Source organism: Pseudopipra pipra, chromosome 3, assembly GCF_036250125.1.
Source record: "Pseudopipra pipra isolate bDixPip1 chromosome 3, bDixPip1.hap1, whole genome shotgun sequence".
NCBI lineage: Eukaryota > Metazoa > Chordata > Aves > Passeriformes > Pipridae > Pseudopipra > Pseudopipra pipra.
Genome location: NC_087551.1, coordinates 42,730,968 through 42,744,077, shown reverse-complemented (window position 1 = coordinate 42,744,077; position 13,110 = coordinate 42,730,968). Strand labels below are relative to the sequence as shown.

At 37.9% G+C, this 13,110-nt stretch overlaps 1 protein-coding gene across 1 annotated transcript in view; it reads left to right on the top strand.

Moving 5' to 3' along the window:
* The first annotated feature begins 48 nt into the window (after positions 1 to 48).
* The window catches only part of TTC13 (tetratricopeptide repeat domain 13), a 39,095-nt gene continuing 26,033 nt past the window's right edge, over positions 49 to 13,110 (top strand). The window contains exons 1-6 of the mRNA XM_064648851.1: positions 49 to 262; positions 3,960 to 4,054; positions 6,880 to 6,955; positions 9,755 to 9,825; positions 12,140 to 12,205; positions 12,970 to 13,062. Coding sequence (XP_064504921.1) covers positions 64 to 262; positions 3,960 to 4,054; positions 6,880 to 6,955; positions 9,755 to 9,825; positions 12,140 to 12,205; positions 12,970 to 13,062 — 600 coding nt within the window. The 5' untranslated portion in view covers positions 49 to 63. The remainder of the gene's footprint in view (positions 263 to 3,959; positions 4,055 to 6,879; positions 6,956 to 9,754; positions 9,826 to 12,139; positions 12,206 to 12,969; positions 13,063 to 13,110) is intronic.

Here is a 13,110-nt window from a genome sequence, read left to right as displayed (position 1 = left end):
GCGGCGGCGGCCCCGTGGGAGGGGCGGTGGGGGTGCCCCGTGTCCCCGGCGGCGGCAGCGCGCATGAGCACTGTGAAGATGGCACCTGCCGGCGGGGTGGCGCGGGGTCTGTGGGTGCCGGTGGCTCTGCTGGCCCTGGTGGCTCGGGCCGCTCTCGCCCTCACCGAGCGCTACCCGGCGTTGTCCCTGCTCCAGCAGGAGCGGCACCGCCAGCGCCACGGCCCCGCGGGGGAGTGGGCGGAGCAGTACTCGGCCGAGTGCGGTGAGTCTGGGGCGTCGCCGCGGTGACCGCCCGCAGTGCTGGGTCGGCGGTGACGGAGCCGCTGGACTGGCGGCGGGAGGCGGTGGGGTGGTGGTGGTGGGCGGCCCGGGACGGTGCGGGGTTCCGGCGGCCCCTCGGCTGTGCGCGCCGGTGCCGCTGAGCTGACTCATCCCGGAGCATCTCCCGTGCGAGCGGCACCCCCGAGCAGCGCGGAGCGGGGGCTGCGGCACCGGGCACAGGGAAGGCTCTCACCCCTTGGACGGAGAAACCGTACGGCGTGTGGTACCACGCTGGAGGATTCCTGCTGCCCCACTCACCTCCCGAGCCTGGCAGCTGGATTCTGCCTGCTTTTTAATCCCTGCACTCAGGAGCGTAGGGACATGCCAGCACCTTGTGCTCACTGAGTTTCTTAGTACACGAAAGACAAGGAGAGGGTCCAGTGAAGGCCCAACAGAGATGATTAGGGGTCTGGAGCATCTCTCTTATGAGGAGACACTGAGGGAGCTGGGCCTGTTTAGTCTAGAGAAGAGACGACTGAGAGGGGATCTCATTAATGCATTTAAATATCTCAAAGGCGGGTGCCAAGAGGGTGGTGCCAGGTTCTTTTCAGCAGTGCCCAGCAGCAGGGCGAGAAGGAATGGCCATAAACAAAAACAAGCAGAAGTTCCACCTCAACATGAGGAAGAACTTTTTATTGAGGGTGGCAGAGCACTGGAATAGGCTGCCCAGAGAGGTCATGAGTTCTCCCTGTCTGGAGACATTCAAAGCCCACCTGGACTTGTTCCTGTGTCACCTGCTCTAGTGACCCTGTCTTGGCAGGGGAGTTGGACTAAATGATCCCCAGAGGTCCCTTCCAACCCTGAGAATTCTGTGGTTCTGTAAATTGGATGTGGCTTGATTTATTTTCGGCCACAGTTACATGTATTTTGCTGGTGAACCGGGTGCTTCTCTTTATGAGAAGTTTGGGTAGCAGGTCTTCTGGTCTTTTTCAAGTTAATTGATGGCTTGTAATACAGGCACAGTTAAAACTATTTTTATGTGTTTCAGTATCTTTTGCATCAGAAGCATGTGGCTTAATTTCTTGTGATCGTTGATTGTGAGCATGGTGTGAATGGACCGTACAAAAATGCCAGTCTGAATCAAAATGTACACGTAGTACAGATGAAGAAAAAGGTTTATCAATTCATTGGAATGTAGACACTAAATTATATATAGGAGAATAATCAGTAATGTGTCATGATTTCTTAGCTGTCAGCACCATTTTATGATTTTCCCCCCTTTATTTCATGAAGCCTGTGTTCACATCAACAGTTCCTGTGGTCCCTAAGAACTAATATGCAACTAGTGTAATCCACTTGAATTACAGATTTTGTAGAAATACCTTGGTATGTATTTGCTGCATCTGTGCTTTTTCCTTCCCCCCCCACCCTTTGTGTGTGTGCTTTTGTCTTCACATTATATAGTTCTTTGGTTAGTTGTTATCACTGTTTTTTGGGGGGCTGTGGGTGGCTGCAGTGGCTGAGAGCCACAGAATGTAAACACTAAATCAGATTGTGAAAGTTATCTCAGATAACCATTGCTACACTTTATTCAAGTTTAAGCATAAAGCCAAGAAGACTTTCACCCAGTGTTGAGATCAAAATCTGTACACCATACAAGTTAATAAATGGCAAAGCACTTGATTACATCTGTTAGTAAACTTGACGTGAATGATTGACTCAGGATACTCCTTCGGAGTGTATATGGAAGATTAGATTTTGATTTAATGGTGGATGTTGTTTTAAAGAGACCAGTGTATCTGGGATTGATACCAGGAATTCTGCTGAAATCATCAGGTACCTGAGGTACTTTGCGTGCATGATAATAAGATAGCCCTTAATTACAAAACAATATACTTATCTTGAAATAGCTGTATACCAATTCACTTCTTGCTATTTAAATAGCATGACTAAATAAATTGCTCGTTATAAAATTCCTTTTAGCTCTTGGTCTTTTGTTTCAGTACAACTTTCACAGAAGCTGAGATTCTTTTTGTTTCAAGTACTTGAGGTCCCAGGTAATTTCTATGGTTGGTGTTTCTTGTTTTTCATAAAGTTGTTAGTGTGGTACAGTTTTGATTGTATCTGACTTGCAGACAAAGGCAGATCCATTCTTCCCTGTGAGTAAAGCAGTTTGTTGCCCCCAAAACTGCAAGATATTAGGAGTCCTTTCCACATTATAGCTTGTAGCAGGTAGGCTGTTCTTATTCCCTGCCACCTTATTAAAAAATTCCATCACTGAATTTTTGCTTTTGTGCAGAACACTATTGTGGAGGCAGGCCATACCTGCACCTCTTTGTTTTGGTTTCTAAAGTGAAAATTACTCTGTGAGTCTGCAGCCAAAACTCTTAACTGTCACTGATTTATGAACACCAACAAGGAAAAAGTAACATGTTAATAACACTGCCATAGCACAGGAGGGTTTGGCCAACATAAGGAACAAAGGGCAGTGTTGAAACCTCCTGCTGTCTTTTTGGAAACTATGGGTGGTGAGCCACTGTTCTCACAGGACTTTCTGACTTTATACTTTGACCTTCTGCTTTTTAGCACTCTTACTGCTGTTGTAAAACTTCTACTGGTTATCATTTATGGCTCAACATAGCTCCAAGTTCCTATTTACAGGAAATTATTTTAGATGCTATTTTGACTTCTCTTTATAAGGAGACTGTTTCTTTTTCTCTTTTAGCTCTGTCATTGTGAGAAATAGGGAATTAACTAAATGCAGTCCTTAAGAAGTCAAAGAGCACACTGCCCCCCAGCCTTTCAAACTAAGCTTCAAGCTTATATTTACAAACATTAGGGGAGATGATAAAATTTGGTATTTGTGGCATGGATTCAAAGAGATAATACTGTATATCTGCTTTTTCTTGTTTACTCTTGAAATATTTCAAGATAATAGAAGCTTTAGGACCTGAAGATTTAGAGGTACCAATTCTGCAATTAAAGCACCATATAGAGGAAGTAGTGACTTCTATAGTATATCAATCTGGGGGGATTGTTGATTTTTATTATTACTTGTTTATTTGGTGTCTTAAACTTTTTCTCAACAAGCTGTGTTTGACTTTTTATAGGTTTGAATCAATCCTACCCTTTTTGTAATGCCCTTCTTTTTAGCGTACCTGTGGGGACCTTTGTATGTGGTCAGTCAATTATGGTTTACTATTCTGGCTGCTTTTTAGTCTTTATATCTCTGTTTTCTGAATCTCCAACAGCAGCTCTTTCCCTGCCTCTGTACAGTCCATTCCATTTATTTCCTCTCTGGGATTGCAATGATAGTTTTATTTATTATTTCCGGGGCCAGAGAATGGAATCATAATGCTAAAAGGGGACATGTCTACCCCAAAGTTTTGTTATTTGCTTCCAGCATCCTCCTTTTTTTACCTCCACCCCCCTTTTTAGTACCTTTTTATTTTCATTTATTTTTAGCCAAAAACAGAAGCACAAGTAGACAGAAAACTAACTATATAAAAGTAGTCATGTAAACTATTGCTTCCCTGGCTGTGTGGATGTAGTGCTGTGAGCAGAAAGCACTTCATGAAAATTTTCCAGTGGAGTGCCCAGTGGGGAAGCTGTTTAGCTGAACGTGAGGAGATGTGAGATGTGATAATAGAACACACATGTAAGGTATTCCTAAAGGTATTTTCTTTCTTTTCCCCCAGATTCATCATTTTTGCACTTCCATGAATCGGATTGTGACATAGGAGGGTCATCGTCTTGTGAATCTATGCTTTCTCTGAACACAGAGAAAATTCTGGTATGATATCAAGAATATAATGTACAGAACAATTTTAATAGATTGTTGAAGTTGCAGATCACTTTTGCTCCTTAACCAGTTAGAATGAAGTTCAGGGAAGTAACTACGAGTAGAATCTATTAATCAGTAGGTGCAGGTGCCAAAGACTTAAGTATGAATGAACTCTTGTTGCTCATAAAAGTATTACTTTGTAGTGCTCCATCTCGAGTCTGTAGGGCTGTCAGGTAATTGAGACTGATGTTTTCACTGAAAGCTAACCTTCACCTCAATTAGTCAACTGATTAATTGTTTGCATTTAGGGGTGCAGGGGCTATGCCTGAAATAGGGGAAGGTGCATTATTTTTCACCCAGATTAGCTTCCTGAGTTTTACCACAAAATGTGTATAATTGCAGGAATAATGACTTGCAATCACTACAGAAATAACATTGTGCAAAGACAAGAGTTAGGGGCTTCAGGCCATATTTCTCTAAATGTAATGTAGATGTGGCATGTGGTGAATATTCTAACAGAAGAAGAGCATTTCTTGGTAGAGAGACTTCAAGAGGATTATCTTGTAATTTGAGTTTTCTTGCAACACTGGTGTTAGCCTTTTGATCTTGAGCAAATATAATCTTCAGTCTACATCAGAACACAGGTTTGATGTTACTTCTTCAGTCCAGTGTAGTCAGAGGTATTGAAAATCTTGAAATAATTCCCATATGAATATATAAAGAAGCTTTGGCAAATTTGTAGGAATTATTGGCTATAGGGGAGCATGGAATCAAAATTGTAATTGGAAACAACTTCTCCAAAGGTGGCATTTGGAAATAAAACTACTCTACAGCAAATCCACCAAGCCAATTATTTAATTTGAATATTCTCCTTAGACATTACTTCATTAGATATTGGCCAGATCTTCTGTCTAGTCTAGTCCAACAGCAGCAGCAATTCTTTCTAAAGCAGTGAAATGTATATTAGTTTGTAAGACATTTCCCTGTTACAAAAAAAGAAAAGTTATTTTAAAGAGAGCAACAAATCAATCTACTGGGGTCTGGTGATGTGATGAAAATTCTTCTCCCGTTTCTTGAAGGCAGCATGACTCACAGATTTTACATGTAGAGTTGCAGAATGTCTAACCTGTACCTGAATTCAGAGTTTGTTGAAGAAGGATTTCTTTCTCTGCCACCCCAAGAACCAACCACTGTTCTGTTATTCTGTAATGACAAAAGAGGCAAGGTAGTGGTACTTCTCTTGCTGTCACATGCATGCCTGTAATCCATAGGAAATTACTGTAATGCCAGATTCTACCACTTGTAGCTTATTTTCGAATACCTGGTGTGGAATCATGCTATATCTTTGTCTGCAGACAAAGAAGTGTAGACCTTTTTTGTAAATCCGCCAAGGAAGAGGTTATACTTCAGTAAAAAGGTTGTGGAGTTTTTTCCTACTGTTAAGACAATTATAGAACAATAATGTTTTGCAGAATTAAGTGTTAAAGATCACTTTCTGAATTAGGGTTTCTGGAAATTACTCAAAGACCATTGATGATTTAAAAAGGTTGTGTTTCGAAGACTGGGTGATTTGTAAATGTGTATGGACTGCAACGCAGATTTATTTTACTTGTTGTTATAACTGTTGAACGCTGCTCATTCTTGTAGTGGCTTTTAATTACTTTTTTCTAAAAGGAGAAGAACTTTTCCATTCTGTTACTGTAGCAGTGCAGTAGTAGGTGGAGTAACAATTTGCAGAGTGTTATGGTGTAATGTAGAGCTCATACATTATCTTTTATTGCAGTAAAAACGAAGTTTGTAAAATCCACTTGCTAATCATTCATACCCTCCAAAATGCTCAAGTTTTTAGAGCAGACCAAACTTTCTTCTCGTTATTAGATGGCACGGGGTAGAAAATGTGAAATGGGATTTGACCAGTTACTTTTGCACCTTGCAGATAAGTGAAATATGTTTTGTGGATACAAGTAACGTGGCTACTTTTGATTAGACAGGCAAAAAAACATGAAAAGAAGACAGTAGAGAAGCTGTTTAGTTGAAGCAAAAGAAGAGAACTGAACAGAGAGAGAAGTTATTTTTTCCCTCTTCTTGTTTCCTAAAACATTTTGAAAGACGTATTAATGACATGAATATTTTTTATTTTTCTAACATAAACTACTCTCTTAGGCTTACAACTATCTATGGAAAATACTTGTGAAAATGAACAGAGTAGAGTAATTCTATATTTCTGAGGGGTTGTCTTGAACAGTATTGGTTTCTGTAGGTGCATTATTTAGGGAACAGACATCCTAGATGAGGCTACAATTGGCTGAACAAAGTCTAAAACTGATAGAAAGTAATTGTTAAAAGGACAGACTCTTTCATATGGCATTGTGAAGTTACACTTTTCTGTATTGATGGAGTGATACTCTTTTCAGTGTTTATTTTCAATGTTTTACTGTTCTGCAGTATCCTTCCCTTTGGAGGAGACAAAGGAATAATTAACGGAGTAAAGAGTATGAACTTTCATATGAAATAGCATGTCTTAGAAAGACTTCCAAAACTTCATGTTAAACAGATGTAATACAGAAACAGCCACTGGTAAAATGCTGACAATGTTCTTTCATCTGAAAGGTTTGGTTAGCCTTATGTTAGAGAGGAAAACAGCAGAATCTGATTGAAGAGTAGTTTCTCTCCCTGTGGAAGACTAGGATTGAATTTGTATTGTTACCTTAATGCAACCACATTAGTCTTAACTTTGCTATTTAAGGCATTCTCTTAAGGATTTAAGACATGGATTTTCTATTAAATTCTTTATTGTTGTTTGCTGAATACTTAAAAAACATGATGTTTTACAGAGCCAAGCGAAGTTGCTTGCAGAGCAAAAACGATTTCCATTTGCTACTGATAATGACAACACAAATGAAGAATTGGGTAAGATGCCTTGTATAAGGTTTGTGCGAGTGAATGATGTGCTGATTATTAGTACAACATTTTGAAAATAAACTGATTATTCCTTATAGATGCATTAACTTTAAAGTGTTCCAATAAGTCTGAAAATACGGTGAGTTTTCCCTGGTCATACAAAGAAAATACTTATCTTGCTAAAAATCTTTCCTGTTTTGTCCAATAGAATTTTTCACCGCGTCTTCTTAAGCAGATGTTCAAAAAGCATTTTGATAAATCCTTTTAAACAGGCTCAGCTACTTCCTGCTTTCCTTTTACTGTTGTTATTGATGACTAAAACTAATAAAACATCCAGAAAATTTTATCAATTCAATGTGCTTTTTATCAAATATAGATCTTGGATCCGTCTTCCCCTCTCCACACCTTCTACCTATCAACACTTATAGGCAGCAGGAAGGCTTTTTGAATTACATCCTAGGCTGCTAGCTGACGTTTGTTTTTAATGCACAGTCAGTGTGAAAAAAAAGAAATTTCAAATAAAGCAACAGGAAATACTCCCTCCTTAAGTCCTTTCAGAAAAGTTACTTACACTGCTTTTCCAAACTGGTATCCTGTGTAGGAAGCAGCGGTATTGTGAGACAGCATAGAGATTTTTGAGAATGTATGTCAAGGTAGGCAGCAGACAATCTTTTATATAAGTGAGGGGAGACTTTTTTCCTGTCTAATGAACTAAAAACAATTAAGTAGTTTTTTTCCTAACATAATTTCTGCCTGCACAGATTTATCCAGAAAAATTTGAGAGCTTAATCTTTTTTCGTATTCCTCTTGTACGTAACTACGTTCATGGAATCCTGCAAGGAATACCAAACTTCTGTTCAGCTGAAAATATCTGATGCTTTTAGCAACTGTTCTGTAGACTTGGAAAACTATGCCAGAAGGTCTCTGTCCTCATGTTTGGCATGTAGGCTGGCACCTACCTACCCACTTTATTCCAAGTATGTCATAGTGGAGCCTGGGTCCTTCTTCTTTGTGCGTGTTACTTTTAACTGTTCTGAGGAAAAGCAGTGGAAATGTACGGGGCATTCCGAAGCAATGTTGGTACCCAAATACTTTGGCTAGTGGACCATTTTTAACCCTGTGATTTTTCATAATACTTACTTGCATTTTTGTAATATTTAATTAAAGATGAAAAAATAAAAAAAAATTTAAAAAGAAGCTGATACTGTATCAGCTACTAGCTATCAACCACTTGCCATAGTTTTACATAGTGTATGATCCCCTGCATTTTGCTGAGTGTCTTGGATAAACAAAATTAAGTAATTATGAGCAGGACAATTGAGTGACAATATGAGTCTTCTTTATCTTGCTTCCTCCACTTTTTTGAGTTAATTTTATTTTACATGCCAGCTTTTCTGTGTTCTGGGATTGAAATCCTAAGATGATACTAATAACTGTATAGTCTTGGAGGAGAATGAAATGAGGAAAATTCAAGAGCTCTTCAACCTGTTGTTCACTCTGCCAATTTTTTTCCCTTTTTTGGCAATGCTATGTATTTGTACCAAGTAAAGCTTTTTATGTATCGAGGAAAGAGCTTATATTTCACACCAATATTTCCTTCTGCATAATAGAAATGCTCTGAGAATGAGACAAGCTCTGAATTAAATACATTTCTTATTTCTTTCCTTTAACTTTTTCCCTCCTTTAATGAACAGCTCTTAGCAACACTGCCAAAACAATGTGGCTCTGCCTGCATGAAAGAGAAGTGTCTGTGTCCTATTAAAAATACCTTTATTCTAGCTGACTTATTTGTCTCTTCTCGTGTTTGAATAAATAATTAAGCTAACAGGTGCCTCTTCCATTCTTTGGATGACTGCTAAAACGCATTATTAAGTAACGAGAAAGGTGAATCCTTGCTCTTAGTTCCACTGCCAGCTGTTTGAACAAACTGCCTGGGGAAAAGTTCTCTTTAAAAGATACTTGGATTTTGTGGGCAGTGTAAACAGAGCTTTATCCAGAGTTAAGAACTGCAAGAGATTAAAACATGCGAAATGAAACAATGTTGGGATATTCAGCTGTCAGAACTGAACTTCAGTCATGCAAGCACAACCACAGCTTTCCAGTCTTGTGATTTGACTGTATTTTTGTATCTTGTGGAGATTACAGGAACATGTTTCTAAAACAACAGGAATTACAGGAACATGTTTCTTTTTCAAACACTTGGCTTCTACTTCAAAGTGGGTGGATATGCAAGATCTTTAAAGCTTTCCATAATTATAACATAGGTAAAGACACTGTAGTTTTTCAGTCTCATTTTTATAAATATTGGAATCAGTTTAGCTGAGGTACTTCTAGTTAATTCAAATGAAGGAAAAACTTACTATGAGCTAATAAGGTTTAACAAAATGTGTACAAAAAAGGGAAGTTCTCTAATGGAATTATCCAAAAAAAAGTTAGTCAGTGATAGCCAAGCTGACTCTGAATTGAGAAAACATGAATTGGCTACTGAATTGGAATCATGGTACCTTTCCAGATCCTAAGTACTTTGGTAGCAAACAGAGACTCTTTCCTGAAAAACCTGTAAAAATGAGAAAAAAAAGCCACAAAACCCCAAAACAATTCTGAGGAGCACAGTGTGAATTGAGTAAATAATGAATACTATGTAATGGTCAAGGGAAGTCATATCATTTTGGTGGAGTTCAGGAATCTTCTGGCTACTTTAATCTTCAGTGCAATGTAGGAACTTATATTAAATACAACCATTGTAAAATATATTAAAAACAAAGATTTTTTTTTTCTGTTTTATTTACTTTTGTAATGTTTTCTTAGCAATTGCTTACGTGTTGATTGGCAACGGCTTGTATGATGAAGCTATACGACATTTTTCAACAATGCTGCAGGTAAGTTTTCTGTTTGGACCCCTAAAAAATAACTTTACCCATTGCAACATAGGGCTTTTACCGAAACAAATATTTAATTAAGGATTTTAAAATGAGAGTAATTATTCTACTATTTGTTCATTTTCTTTTCCATCCAAACATAAGCATAGTCTTAGAACTGAGTGATCAGTATCTTGGTTATTTGGTGAGTATTTTCCTGATCTGTAGAAATAAAGTTTTCATGTCACTTCGAAAAAAAAGTCACACATTTTGAGCAACCTGACCTCTGCAAAGCTCAGGTTCCTTAGATTGTCCTCTTAATCTGTAGGCTGAGATATTTTAATGTGGATTTTTTGGGGTGACAGCATGTTGCCAGTAACATCTGTCAGAAAAAAACCCTGACAGTATGTGTGGCAGGTAATGCATTGCTTTCATGATGATAAATGATTTTGTATGATGGGTTTATCCTTTTTCAATGATAAGCATTTGATTAGCTTAATATATAAATAAAACATAACTGATACTTCAACATTGTGGGGTTTTTCCTGATAAAATCTTGAAGAAGGTTTTTTTCCAAGATGATGAATTCAAAATCTTCTGCAGTTAAGTAGGAGGTAGTCACTTTTAAAACAAAACCAGCCCCAACAGTTTATAAGCTTCAACTAAAGCTGATATACTGTATTTTTATGGCTAAAAACCTGAGTCTGCCAGAAGCATGGACCTATTTTTTCGTCTAAACTGGGTGAAGTACACAAATGCAAGCTGAAAGCAATACTGCAAATAATAGCATGTGTTTCTTCTAAAATGTCATATGGCTCATACTTAAATTGAGTGGAAGTGTGGCAATTTAATGGAATTATTCCTAGGAATTTATCTGAGGACCAGAATATATTTTTTCTCGTGTGCTTTTGTTTTTGTTTGTTTCATTGTTTGTTTCATTGTTTGAAATAGGTGTTCAGTGATCTCTGATTTGTTTTTAATGTGAGGATTTTTTTTTTACCCTAATGAGCAATCCTTCTTCCAACATCACTGCATTTACATATTTTTTCCTGTCTTTATTCAGAAGAAAACTTAATATGAAGATAAGCAAGATACAGTGACTATAGCAAGATATTGTGAGAAGTGTGTATCTAATAGAGTACCTCTGCAATGCACACATCTCAGTTTAAATTAATATGATGCTCATAGTATGCCTGAAAAGCTGTGAAGTGGTCATGATTGTTCACTCTGTCTTCCATAAGGCAATTTTAAATACATATGAAGTGAGTATTAGAACATTTAATAATAAAACAGCTTTGCTTAGCCATGGTGTTAGAGGTAGGAAGTTACCTGATGTTGGTGTTGGCAAGTGTAGACTTGGAATCAGCTCACCTCTGGCAAACTGCCACCATTGGTATGCCATGTATTCTGTTGTTTTGTCAATGGAAGAGCTTATTTCCTGGGAGTGAGTTTGTTTCTTGGCAGTTTTCCCAGTTAAGACCAGGCCTGCGCTACAAATTTTTATAGCACAGTTGTGTTGATTGCAGGTGTGAAGATGATGTGATTCCTAACTGGTTTTCAGGAAAGCTGACTGCATAGGCTTTGTTCTGTTGAGAAAACAGTTTTGCTGTGTAGTTCTTGAAATTTGAATGGGAAACTGTGGTTGGAGTAAATAGCATTAAACAAGAAGAGTAAATTCACTGTGTAAGATGCATCCCCCTTAAGTTTCGAAGTAGGAAAGTCATGAACTTAAATCTAACTCAAGGCAGGTTGGTTTGAATTTTGCAGAACTATTGTGGTAGAATACCTCTGGTTTTAGTTGCTGCCTGAATATAAATTTCATCAAGATGTCACAATATCCTGTGTCCAAATTTTAAATCTCAAATTTAAATTACATACAATATAAGCTTTGAATGGCTGAATTGTATGGTTGTAATCAGTTCAGTGACATTAGACAAGTTATATAATTGCCAGTAAGGTTACAACTAGTCAAGTTGATGTACATATCTTCTGGAAGGTGGTCACTGGCACTATACTATAACTGCACTCTGTTTTGCTTTTTTACCAGACAAATACTCCAGAACAATTCCATTAAATTGAATTTGAAATTGTGAACATATGAAAGTATAGACTGTGATGCAATCAGTTTCTTTGCCTGGCAGCTGTGATTGTTCATTGCTTACTACATTGGATCAGCTAGAATTAAATATGTATTGAAGAAAGATAGCTTTAAAAAAAACCAAAAAAAACCCACAAAAAACCAACCAAACAAAAAAAAACCCAACAAAAAAACCCCAAACAAAACCAAAACAACCACACCACAACTGAGTATTTTATTTGTTTTAAATCTTAACAGGAAGAACCAGAGCTGGTTAGTGCAATTTATGGACGAGGGATAGCATATGGAAAAAAAGGACTACATGTAAGTAGATAATAATTAAATTAGTATCCGACTGAATTATTTGAATCTAAACTATAAGAAGGCCTGTAACAGGAATAGATAGACTGATTAGAACTTGATGAATACACCACAAAGTCTTCGTGCTGTCCTACTTCCATGATGTTGACAGTTTCACTTCATAAAAGTTTTTGTGAGTGACACTTCCAAGACACAAAGGTGGTGTTAAGCACATGGAAAATTTCTGAAAAAGGAGAAAAAGATCAATGAAATCTGATACAGAACTTGCTGTATAACCACTTTGGATTTTTTTTCTAATTAAGTAACTGCTTCCATCCTACAATTTATTGAGGAAAATATAAAAATTTAGATGGGCAAGATGCTGATGGAATCAACCACCAGTACCACTTAGGTTAAGTTACAGACAGTGCTGACAAAAACACTGGTGGGTGTGAGTATAACTATGTGTTGGAGTTCATGCGAGAGCTTGAGCCAGCTTTGCTGACAAGAAAGGGACTTACAAAGCCATAAATCTAATGTTTATTCACAGTTATATTAATAAATTGTTAGAGGTACAACACAAAGGAGATGTGTACAAACAAAGTTTATTTTCCTTGTTTGTAGCAGATAGGTGTTATTTTTCAGCTATTTGTAGAATACTACATCTTTATGTTAATGTAAACTGATACAGTTTCAGAAACTTAGCCAATCTAGTTGTCCTTCATCATGAGAGTATGTTTATCTAAGTATGCACAGTTGTTCACCTTGTTAATTTTTCTCCTTTTCAGGATATGAAAAATGCTGAACTTGCTCTGTTTGAGCTCAGTAGGGTGATTAGTTTAGAACCAGATCATCCTGAAGTATTTGAACAGCGAGCAGAAGTGAGCATTTTTTGTCTCTTTTCAGACTTTTGGAGAATTTTCAGTTAT